At 40.9% G+C, this 13,353-nt stretch overlaps 1 protein-coding gene across 2 annotated transcripts in view; it reads right to left on the reverse strand.

Annotated features, from left to right (window-relative positions):
* The window catches only part of LOC126295210 (plexin domain-containing protein 1), a 1,111,099-nt gene that overhangs the window by 50,408 nt on the left and 1,047,338 nt on the right, over nucleotides 1-13,353 (reverse strand). For both annotated transcript variants that reach the window (XM_049987546.1, XM_049987549.1), the window contains one exon: nucleotides 11,620-12,053. In XM_049987546.1, coding sequence (XP_049843503.1) covers nucleotides 11,620-12,053 — 434 coding nt within the window. The remainder of the gene's footprint in view (nucleotides 1-11,619; nucleotides 12,054-13,353) is intronic.

Genomic DNA, 13,353 nt, shown 5'->3' on the forward strand with positions numbered 1-13,353 from the left:
TACACACTAGGAACATTCTTAGCAATTTTAATGTAAAAACTGGATTATTTAGTCATACTGACTTCAGACAAGTTGTGACAGTCATTCAAGTTATAATCTAACCTGTTTTATGAATGCATATAAATTTCAACTGTAAGTTTAGTTATGTACAAGTTAAACAATACATAGAAAAATCTGTAATTTCTGCATGTTATGTAAGGACAGGTGCTAGCAGCCACATTTGGCCAGTCTTTAATCAATTTTGTGGGCAGTAAATCCATGTCAGTTTTATCAGTGGTTTGATATCATAAAAATGCATTTTGTTGCATTTCAACTACATTATTCATTGGTGAACACGTCACAAATTGCTTGTCAATACGTAATGACAGAGCCCAGATGATATTTTAAATGGTAGGACTCAAAACTGAGTGACACACCTCAAAATGTGACAATTAGCATGTTAAGCAACTAAAACACAGCAGCAAAAGCTGGTCACATTTTAAATGGGCTACTACATGAGGGTCAGTTCAAAATCTTCCCATACAGAATTATTTGCCTTGCTGTAAACATGTGTACTGTGTAGCTTCTCCACGTACCTCCCATCTCCAAATCTTGAACAGCTTTTATTAACTACCTGAAAAAAGACAGCATTCCAGAAGCAATGAAATATGAGGTGAGGTGTATGGGGCCAAAACAAAGGAAAGTGGAATACAGAATGAGATTTTCACTATGTAGCGGAGTGTGCACTGATATGAAACTTCCTCGCAGATTAGAACTGTGTGCCCGACCGAGACTCGAACTCAGGACCTTTGCCTTTCGCAGGCAAGTGCTCTACCACCAAATGAGCTACCGAAGCACGGCTAACGCCCCGCCCTCACAGCTTCACTTCTGCCAGTATCTCTCTTACGTTCCAAACTTTACGGAAGCTCTCCTGCGAACCTTGCAGAACCTGCACTCCTGAAAGAAAGTATATTGCTGAGACAGGTCCCGAGTTTGAGTCTCGAAAGTGGAATAGTTCCTTTTGGTCTAAGACTTGAAATAAATGCTTTAATTTTCACCTTCTCATTTCTTTTATGTGAACTGAAATGATCTTTTAGCATTATTGGCTAGCTAACAACAATTTGGATTGTGGAACTCCCTGGACTAAGTCTTTCTAACCTGATGGAAAGGGGAGGGGGGGAGAGGGAGGGAGGGAGGGAGGGAGGGAGGGAGGGAGGGAGAGAGAGAGAGAGAGAGAGAGAGAGAGAGATAGATCACCAAGGAGGCTTGTGTGCTGTGTGACCAAGTCGGAACTCTTGTTTCTACGTCTGAAAAATGATGTCTATTCAAATTTTGCACATTTGCATAAGAGTGACACTAACAGCGCTATGGAGGATGTAAATGAGGTTGGCTTTAAATATCCACTTAACCGTTGTGCTCATCATTTACTTTTAAGATTGGATGGCGGTGTGAGTTGATGTTAGTAAGGAATCCCTTTAAGGCAACACAGATGCTACTATGAACACCTCACCGAGTTTAAATCGGGTCTCGTAATAAAGCTACAAGAAGATGGATGTTCCTTCTGCGAAATAACAAAAACGCGGCAGGAATATAGTCACTGTACACGACTGCTGCCAGAAGTGGTCACGAGAATCTACTGTCGGAAGAAGACAGCCATGTGGCACTACCAAAGGGAAGGCCACGCGTTCGGCATGTGGCCCTGTCGCACTGTAATGCATCTGCAGCAGCAGTTGGCGCCAGAGTGACAGCAATTTGTTACAAATCTGTTGCTTCGAGGACAACTCAAAGCCAAACACCATATAACGTGCATTCCACTGACCCAAAACCATCGCCATTTGAGACTTTGGTGGTGTCAAGCGACAGCTCACTGAAGGGCGCGGTGGAGGTCTGTCGTGTTTTCTGATAGAAGCTGGTTCTGCCTCGGTGCCAGTGATTGTCTTGTGTTTTTAGGAGGGGCCAAGTTGAGGGCTTGCAACCAACCAGACCGGGTGCTAGATAAACTGGGACTACACCTGGAGTTACTGTCCAGGGTGCTATTTTGCATGACAGTGGGAGCACTCTCGTGGTTATGCCATGCACACCGACTGCAAATCTGTATATCAATCTGCTGTACTCCCATTCATGAACAGCATCCCACAGTATTTTTTTCCAACAGGATAATGCTCACCTCTGTTGTAAGCCAATGTACTCTTCTTCAGAGTACGTTGCCTGCTCAATCACCAGATCTGTCTCCAACCTAGCAAAAACGGGACACGGTTGGATGACATCTCCACCATCACACACAAACAGCACTAACTGTCCCTAAGACAGGCATGCAGCTCCACCCCACAAATTGACGTCCGGCACCTGTACAAGACAGTGCAGGCCTCCATTCAACACTCTGGTGGTTACACGAGCTACTGATGTACCAGCAATTCACATTCACTTACATTAACCTACAGTCTCGCAACGTTACTCAACTATGTTACCTAGACAACTGTATTTCTGAAGTTTCATTACTCTAATTACTCTTCGGTGCTGCATTTTTTTTCCTGTTAGTGTATTTGACACTGTTTAAAAGGGAACCTCCCCATCGCATCCCTCTGAGTTTTAGTTATAAGTTGGCACAGTGGATAGGCTCTGAAAAACTGAACACAGATCAATCGAGAAAACAGGAAAAAGTTGTGTGGAACTATGAAAAAAATAAGCAAAATATACAAACTGAGTAGTCAATGCACAAGATAGGCAACATCAAGGATAGTAAGAGCTCACGAGCGCCGTGGTCCCACGGTTTAGCGTGAGCAGCTGCAGAACGAGAGTTCCTTGGTTCAAGTCTTCCCTCAAGTCAAAAGTTTAATTTTTTTATTTTCTGACAATTACCAAAGTTCAGGCACTCTCACATAATCAACTTCGCTCTCCAAAATTCCAGGACATGTTCAGATTTGCTTGGACATATGCAGGATTTGACGGTCTACACACGGAATAATTTAAAAACATTAAAAACATATATTTTGATGGAGCACAGGGAAAACTGTGAAACTGTTGCATTCATTTGTTGCAGTTTATGTGACAAACACTTATGTTTTCATCACGTTTTTGGGAGTGATTATCACACCTACGAGAAAACCTAAATCGGGCAAGGTAGAAGAATCTTTTTACCCATTCGCCAAGTGTAGAAGTTAGGTTGGTCGACAACATATTCCTGTCATGTGACGCACATGCCATCACCAGTGTCATATAGAATATGTCAGACGTGTTTTCCTGTGGAGGAATTGGTTGACCTATGATCTTGCTATGAAATATTTTCACTTCCCATTGGAGAGGCACGTCCTTTTGTCTACTAATCACACGGTTTTGCAGTGCAGTCGCAAAACAGACACTAAACATATTACAGTGAACTGAAACGTCAATGAACGAACGAATGGACAATAACTTTGCGAAAATAAAGAAAGTAAACTTTTCACTCGAGGGAAGACTTGAACCAAGGACCTCTCGTTCGGCAGCTGCTTACGCTAAACCACAGGACCACGGCGCTGCTGAGGTCACACTGCTCTTTATGTTGCCTATCTTGCTCATGGACTACTCAGTTTGTATATTTTGCTTATTTTTTTCATAGTTCCACACAACTTCTTCCTGTTTTCTCGAATGATCTGTGTTCAGTTTTTGAAGGCCTACCCACTGTGCCAACTTCTAACTAGATCTGAAGGGGGTGTGATGGGGAGGTTCCTTTGTTAGGTGGTTCGCACATCTATGATGAAGGTGAGGTGAAGGAACCAGGACACCACAAAACAACCAGGACACCACAAAACAACCAGGACACCACAAAACAACCAGGACACCACAAAACAACCAGGACACCACAAAACAACCAGGACACCACAAACAACCAGCCCCGAGCAAAGAAAATCTTTGACCTGATCAGGAATGGAACAAGGGACTCCGCGATCTAGATGCTGTGATGTTGACCACTAGACCGTGAGCTGTGGTTTTTCTGTATCCAAAAAGGTATTTCTATACCACAGAAATGTGTTAAGTTACTGAAGTATTTTGAATGTAGAACCCGAGTTTCTCAAACTTTCTTGGAGGGCCCCCACAGGTAGCTGTGGATATCTAAGCACTAGTTCTGGGATGGGAGGTGTGCCAGCCCTCATATTGAGGGTCAGTTTGCAAACCAGCCTTTATGCTGTTTTTAGGCTGTTTCCCCACACCCCAGTCTGCCACCCAAGTCCCGGCACCATTTGATGAAGGGGTAGCTGCCTATCCTCTGAATGTGCAGCCCGAAGATGCGCTATGACCGTGGAACACAAGGCATGAATAATCCGCAAGTCATAAAAACAATGGAAATTATGTTACCCTGAATGAAGTGTACAGCAGAAGATGAGATCTTGTCTTGTGTACCAAGATATACCTATGTAAGGAATAATGTATACTGTACCTACGTATGGAATAAGATATACCTACATAAGGAGGAGAGAAAAATCATGAAAATTTAATTGAAGAAAGGCTTCTGTCATTTAGTTGGCTGCAGATGATAAAATCCTTATAGTGCAGTCAAAACTCCCAGGAGAAGTAGTTTGATGTAACACAGCTCTTCAGAACAGAGTAGGTAGGTCCAAAGGAGAAGAATTACAAGATAGATTTGACCACCTTTTATTCAGTTCCATTATGGAATATATGCGAGAAAATTGTAAACGTAGACTTATTCCACACCAGAGGGTAACAAGGTGTTGACAGGAAGGGGCACCCATTAACCGTGCCGATGGCGGACAAAGACATGAGAAAAATAAAGGAAGATTTTTTGCAGGCTTTAATGAACAACAGGGATAAAAGTGGTTGGCTAAAGAGTCATTTATAAAAACAGAACCTAGCATGAAAGTAATTTTAATGGTCAGAAGTGTACATGCATTATTTAACATTTCTGTATTTTATATTAGTACTGAATGTGTAATATCTCTGCCATAACAACAACAACAAACAACAACAAACAACAACAAACAACAACAAACAACAACAAACAACAACAAACAACAACAAACAACAAAAAGAGCCATCTTGAGTCACTAATTACAACTTTTTTATTCCAAAACGGAGTATTTCGAGTCCTGTCTTCAGTTACTTGTTTGTCTGTCTTTTTCTAAAAACAAGGTTACTACTGGTTTGGCTAAGAATATATATGTATATGTCAAGATGGTATATGTGTGACTACAATTTTTATATAACTAAGACAGAAGCAAAAAGTTATTTACTGTTTCCAGCTGTAATTATATAGTTTTTAAGCACTGAAATTTTATAAGCATGCCGACTTTTTATCTCTCAGTACATATGTAAACGAGTTTCAACCAAGTCAAAATATATTTAGATATCAGTATGATATATTATTATTGGTACATAGATGACATTCGCAGGGCAAAAAAATATTTGGGCACGTCAGATGTGACATTATGTTGTAAGAAAATTCTTAACGATTAAATTCTTGCTTCTTTAGGAAAAAATAATAAAATTTTGAAACTCCTTAAAAAGCAGTGACTGTTAGAGTAATTTTGTTCATTTAACTTGTTTTCAGAATCACTCTCTCCATGTAAGTGTTGTTGTTGTTGTTGTTGTCTTCAGTCCTGAGACTGGTTTGATGCAGCTCTCCATGCTACTCTATCCTGTGCAAGCTGCTTCATCTCCCAGTACCTACTGCAACCTACATCCTTCTGAATCTGCTTGGTGTACTCATCTCTCGGTCTCCCTCTACGATTTTTACCCTCCACGCTGCCCTCCAATGCTAAATTTGTGATCCCTTGATGCCTCAAAACATGTCCTACCAACCGATCCCTTCTTCTAGTCAAGTTGTGCCACAAACTTCTCTTCTCCCCAATCCTATTCAATACCTCCTCATTAGTTACGTGATCTATCCACCTTATCTTCAGTATTCTTCTGTAGCACCACATTTCGAAAGCTTCTATTCTCTTCTTGTCCAAACTAGTTATCGTCCATGTTTCACTTCCATACATGGCTACACTCCAAACAAATACTTTCAGAAACGACTTCCTGATACATAAATCTATATTCGATGTTAACAAATTTCTCTTCTTCAGAAACGCTTTCCTTGCCATTGCCAGTCTACATTTTATATCCTCTCTACTTCGACCATCATCAGTTATTTTACTTCCTAAACAGCAAAACTCCTTTACTACTTTAAGTGCCTCATTTCCTAATCTAATTCCCTCAGCATCACCCGATTTAATTTGACTACATTCCATTATCCTCGTTTTGCTTTTGTTAATGTTCATCTTATATCCTTCTTTCAAGACACTGTCCATTCCGTTCAACTGCTGTTCCAAGTCCTTTGCCGTCTCTGACAGAATTACAATGTCATCGGCGAACCTCAAAGTTTTTACTTCGTCTCCATGAATTTTAATACCTACTCCAAATTTTTCTTTTGTTTCCTTTACTGCTTGCTCAATATACAGATTGAATAACATCGGGGAGAGGCTACAACCCTGTCTCACTCCTTTCCCAACCACTGCTTCCCTTTCATGCCCCTCGACTCTTATTACTGCCATCTGGTTTCTGTACAAATTATAAATAGCCTTTCGCTCCCTGTATTTTACCCCTGCCACCTTTAGAATTTGAAAAAGAGTATTCCAGTCAACATTGTCAAAAGCTTTCTCTAAGTCTACAAATGCTAGAAACGTAGGTTTGCCTTTTCTTAATCTTTCTTCTAAGATAAGTCGTAAGGTCAGTATTGCCTCACGTGTTCCAACATTTCGACGGAATCCAAACTGATCTTCCCCGAGGTCTGCATCTATCAGTTTTTCCATTCGTCTGTAAAGAATTCGCGTTAGTATTTTGCAGCCGTGGCTTATTAAACTGATAGTTCGGTAATTTTCACATCTGTCAGCACCTGCTTTCTTTGGGATTGGAATTATTATATTCTTCTTGAAGTCTGAGGGTATTTCGCCTGTCTCATACATCTTGCTCACCAGCTGGTAGAGTTTTGTCATTACTGGCTCTCCCAAGGCCGTCAGTAGTTCTAATGGAATGTTGTCTACTCCGGGGGCCTTGTTTCGACTCAGGTCTTTCAGTGCTCTGTCAAACTCTTCACGCAGTATCGTATCTCCCATTTCGTCTTCATCTACATCCTCTTCTATTTCCATAATATTGTCCTCAAGTACATCGCTCTTGTATAAACCTTCTATATACTCCTTCCACCTTTCTGCCTTCCCTTCTTTGCTTAGAACTGGGCTGATATTCATACACGTGGTTCTCTTCTCTCCAAACGTCTCTTTAATTTTCCTGTAGGCAATATCTATCTTACCCCTAGTGAGATAAGCTTCTACATCCTTACATTTGTCCTCTAGCCATCCCTGTTTAGCCATTTTGTACTTCCTGTCTATCTCATTTTTGAGACGTTTGTATTCCTTTTTGCCTGCTTCATTTACTGCATTTTTATATTTTCTCCTTTCATCAATTAAATTCAATATTTCTTCTGTTACCCAAGGATTTCTAGCAGCCCTCGTCTTTGTACCTACTTTATCCTCTGCTGCCTTCACTACTACATCCCTCAGAGCTACCCATTCTTCTTCTGCTGTATTTCTTTCCCCTATTCCTGTCAATTGTTCCCTTATGCTCTCCCTGAAACTCTGTACAACCTCTGGTTCTTTCAGTTTATCCAGGTCCCATCTCCTTAATTTCCCACATTTTTGCAGTTTCTTCAGTTTTAATCTACAGGTCATAACCAATAGATTGTGGTCAGAGTCCACATCTGCCCCTGGAAATGTCTTACAACTTAAAACCTGGTTCCTAAATCTCTGTCTTACCATTATATAATCTATCTGATACCTTTTAGTATCTCCAGGGTTCTTCCACGTATACAACCTTCTTTCGTGATTCTTAAACCAAGTGTTAGCTATGATTAAGTTGTGCTCTGTGCAAAATTCTACTAGGCGGCTTCCTCTTTCATTTCTTAGCCCCAATCCATATTCACCTACTATGTTTCCTTCTCTCCCTTTTCCTACACTCGAATTCCAGTCACCCATTACTATTAAATTTTCGTCTCCCTTCACTATCTGAATAATTTCTTTTATTTCATCGTACATTTCTTCAATTTCTTCATCATCTGCAGAGCTAGTTGGCATATAAACTTGTACTACTGTAGTAGGTGTGGGCTTCGTATCTATCTTGGCCACAATAATGCGTTCACTATGCTGTTTGTAGTAGCTTACCCGCATTCCTATTTTCCTATTCATTATTAAACCTACTCCTGCATTACCCCTATTTGATTTTGTGTTTATAACCCTGTAGCCACCTGACCAGAAGTCTTGTTCCTCCTGCCACATAACTTCACTAATTCCCACTATATCTAACTTTAACCTATCCATTTCCCTTTTTAAATTTTCTAACCTACCTGCCCGATTAAGCGATCTGACATTCCACGCTCCGATCCGTAGAACGCCAGTTTTCTTTCTCCTGATAACGACATCCTCCTGAGTAGTCCCCGCCCGGAGATCCGAATGGGGGACTATTTTACCTCCGGAATATTTTACCCAAGAGGATGCCATCATCATTTAATCATACAGTAAAGCTGCATGTCCTCGGGAAAAATTACGGCTGTAGTTTCCCCTTGCTTTCAGCCGTTTGGGATCAATGTAGATTCGTTTCTACCACATGTGAAAGTTGGGTTCATGTTGTACATTAACAATTGCCAGTTAAGAAATTTATGGAATTGTTTGTTTCCATGTTTACAAAATTTATTTAGTCCTTAAGAAGCAAGAATTTATAGCTTACAACCTTTTAACAACGTAAGGTAACATTTGATATTTGCAGAAATAATTTGTTTTGGAAATGACATCAAAGTGCAAATACAAGATCTTTGTATCTTCTAAGAAGTATCAGCTTCTATCTACGATTCCACAATGACGACACAAATTTTTGGAAATGGACAAGGGTAAATCAATAAATTTGAGGTACAAGACCCTGATCCAGAACAGACTGGGTCAGAAGTTTTAAACGAAAATCGTTCCGATACCTCTTATAGTGGAATACACATACCGGTACTGTAGTAGCTAAAACTGTGAACAGGCACTTTTCTGAGGTGTTAGTATGGACCAAAACAAGAAAAAGAATGTAACATGGGCAGTACACGATGTGTGTTTCAGAGTAGCAAAGCTCAGCAAGTATTCATACTCTTACAGAAGATGCTTTAGAGCTCATGTTTACTGGACTTCCTCATTTTTGACCATACTAGCACCTTTGGAAGCTGTCTACCCTACAACCTTAGCAACGACAATACGAGTGCATGTACTGCACCATCAGAGGCATAAAAAAATTTTTCGCTTATAACTTTCGGCTGTCGTTTCCAGTACAGGACCCCTTACCTCAGATTGATACATTTACTCTTCCACATTATCCTAGAAAGTTGATATCATGGAATTTCCTTGTATGTGGTAATGTTACACCTTTACATTTGGATATTCTGACCTACTTCAATTTTGTTTACAAATGCACAGAGACCAAAAATGTGTACACACATGTCAATATATCTAGAAATTCTATGCCTAAAAACAATGTAACTACTGCTGGAAATCCCAAGCAATTCTCTTGTTTGTCTTGGTTATATAAAAATTGTAACCACAGTGTATGACACTTTAATATACTTACGTATTCTTAATGGGATGTCATACATTGAAAAAGAAAAAACCTCTGTATTTTACCATTTTCTAAACACCTTCCTACACAAGTCTTTGAATAGGTGTGGTGAATAATGTCACAGGGGGCCCTGATTAATTTGTCATTGAATAAGATTCAGTCACTATTCAGAAACAGTACAGCCAGTCCAATATGAGACTAAGTGTTTTTGTATTACTGACTAATTTGTTACTAGTAAAGTAATTTGTGACCTGCAGTGCAATCAAAAAAAGACAATACACATACTTTCACTGGAAATTAACTTGAGCATTGTCACCTTCGTTATTAAAATTGTTTAAGTAGCTCCTCACATGTCATCTACTGGACACAAAATGAAGTTGACAGTTGAGGCAGTAATGTCACAAACTACTTTCAGTATGAAGAACGAAAAGGTGCCTAGGGATTCTAAGCCCTACAACATAAATAGTTGAAGCAAGAAGCAAAGTAACAGGACATGAGCTACAAAACTGTTTGAAGGATGTTTGCAAAAGAAGTCAGTTACCCAAAATGGGAATATCCTGCAGTTGTCTGTCTTCTTTCTTGTCAAGGAGAACAACGCACAAATTACATATCCATCTGCCTACTCTCCATAATGAGTGACACACTCACTACATTCATCACCAACTACACACAATAAAAACCATTGTATTTTAATCAAGCATACATGGATCCAACACGAAGTGTAATCTGAAAGTCATTACCAAAATCACAGAATTCCAGCGTGATGTACAAAATTAGCTTCAGTTGGCACTGATACACTTCTGATAAGCTTTTGACTGTTTCAACAAAATCTGTACTGACCAATGATTCAACCTGTGTTAGTGTACTGATGAATCTATAGATATCAGTTCTACGACAACCATTTGACTCCATCAGAACTGTGGACATTTCACAGTTCAATGAGGAATCAAGTGTAAAAATGGCTATCATCTACGGCCCTACACCCATGCACCAACTTTTTGGTCTTTTGAAGCGGCAAAAAGGAGTACGAATATACGGTAGCCACACATATATGGACAATGTGTGTGTTTGATAACAACATTGTCCTCTTTGGTTCTAGAAAAGACAATCTTTCATTCATAGCTTAAATTTAGTACGGTGAATTTTAAAGTAGACCTCAAAGTGAATTACATTAAGACTAAAATGATGTACAATTACCAATACCATAAAGGAGATCACACAAATTAACAATGAAGTTGTGGAACAATCTCTTAGAAGTTTTTACGTGGGTCTGTTAACGTTAATGACTTTATGATCAGCAAACAAAACAAATCAAAGATTAAAAATGGTTAAAGAGAGGTAAATACAGTTTTCTGAACAGTGTCTGAACATAAACTGGCCATTTCAGAAAAAACGTCGCTCTGTATCATTATTATTGGCTTATGGCCGTGAGATCTCCATTTTTATTGTGGAAGAAACAGACTGGCAGCACAGCTAACTCTCGTGTCTTTATACAAGAAAGCCTTGATCATTTCTCATCCTATTTAGCTGACTTTTCATCAGCTCCCTCTCAATTTACCTGACTCAACTTTTAATCAGCTTTCTACAATTCCACATGACTAAACCAATTCATCAGCTTCCAATTACACCAGGACAAACCAACCCAAATTTTTGTCAGCTTTCAATGACCTCGCTCTTCCACTCCAATACTTCGCCACATTCCACCACCAGAGAGCAACCATACTTATCAACTTCCATGACCCACCCGCACAAACTAATTTTCATAAGCTTCTTCCATTAATAAACCAATCACGTTTTCATCAGACCCCACCACTAAACCCATCTACCCCAAACAAATTAACTTTTTGCCAACTTTCACTATCTAACCCAACCAACGCAATTTTTCCCATCAGTTTCCAACACTACTCGACTGTCAGACACAATCCCTTCTCCATCCTCCTATTCAGGCAGTCATCACTCCTGACCAGAACATTTAAATAGGCCCCGCTTTCGGGACAGATGTCCAATTGACAAGCAGATTCGTACCTCGTCGGTGCGGCTGATGTTGTGGCTCTTGAAGGTCTGGTTGGTGAAGATCTGTGGGTAGCGGTCCGGGTCGTTGCTGTCGTCTGCACTCGTAGCCGCCTCTGTCTCCGTAACGGTGCCTGAAATGTCTCTTGGGGGCTGGCCGCCGGTCGCCGGGACAGGAAGACCTGCCGCACCTGCAGCCGCTGCCGCCGTCGCTGTCGACGTCTGCGTCGGCAGGATCGCGGTGGGCACTGAGCTCTGGGCTGACGTCGCGCCACCGTCGCCACTGCGGGCGCCGGAGACGGCAGTGGCCGCCGTGGGCGCGGGGGGTGCGCCGGACGCCACGGTGCTGCTGCTGCTCACGTTGGTCGCGGAGGTTGCCGAGATCGTCGTCACGTTCCCAGCCGCGTTCCCCATCTCCGTCACATTGGCGGCCGTGGGAGCAGGACCCGCTACCGACAGCATGCAGAAAACCGCAAGTGTCAGGACGCTACAATACAGTACATGTGATTAAAGCTAGCACAGGCACACGCTTAAAGCTATCCTTGCAATGGACACGAAAGCCAATGTAGACATCACTTTTCCAACACAAAAACAGGAATTTCACGGAGAGGGGCACTACCGAGAGTGAAAGCCGTAATCAGATGTGGCCGATTTTTGTGGCAAGGTGAGTAAGGTGGCCAAGGAGATGCAAGATTGTTTTCTGTATCACAAGCAGAACTTAGAAAATGCCATATAGGATAACATTGTCTACAGTTGAAAACCATATTTAATGTGCTGTTTAAAAAAAACTGACATACAGTCAGGATTTCTCCAAAATTCTTTGTACACAAAGTTACAGCAAAATGACTGGTAGGGTCATATCATTTGTTAAAGGCTTTTCTTATTGCAACATGTATTCAATAGGAGTATGCTGCTTAAAGTCACCGGCGCACTGATTACTTTTCAAAAAAGCGTGATTTTGGAATTCCTGTGATCTCCAGCCAGATGACTTAATTTGATGTAGCTCTCCATGCTGTTCTATCCTGTGCAAGACGCTTCAGCTCTGAATAACTACTTCCACTTACGTGGATTTATAATCTGCTAACTGTATTCATCTCTCTGTCGCCCTGTATCATTTTTCTCTTGCACATTTCCCTCCAATACTAAACTGGTGACCCTTTGCTGCTTCAGAATATGTCACACCGACTAATCCCTTCTTCTAGTGAGGTTGTGTCACAAATCTCTCTCCTTCCCAATTCCATTCAGTACCTCCTTAGTTACTGGATCTACCCATCTAATTTTCAGTATTTTTCTGTAGCACCAAATTCTATTCTCTTCTTGTCTAAACTGTGTATAGCCCATGTATTGTTTCCATTTAAGGCTAGCCTCCAGACAAACATTTTCAGAAAAGACTACCTATTCTCCTTTCAAAACACTGTCCATTCTGTTCAACTGCTCTTCCAAGTCCTTTGTTGTCCGAGAGAATAACAATGCCAGTGGCAAACAGCAATCCCTCCCCTTCAGAATAATATCAGAAAAAGGACAGATTGCTGCTCACCATAAAGATGACCCATTGAGTTACACACACACACACACACACACACACACACACACACACACACACACACACACACACACACAGAGAGAGAGAGAGAGAGAGAGAGAGAGAGAGAGAGAGAGAGAGAGAGAGAGAGAGAGAGAGAAAACAAAACTACCTCCAGTAGCTCCCACTGCAATCCGCTCTTGAGGTATGCTTGCCCGTTTGAACGT

Source organism: Schistocerca gregaria, chromosome 11, assembly GCF_023897955.1.
Source record: "Schistocerca gregaria isolate iqSchGreg1 chromosome 11, iqSchGreg1.2, whole genome shotgun sequence".
NCBI classification, from domain to species: domain Eukaryota; kingdom Metazoa; phylum Arthropoda; class Insecta; order Orthoptera; family Acrididae; genus Schistocerca; species Schistocerca gregaria.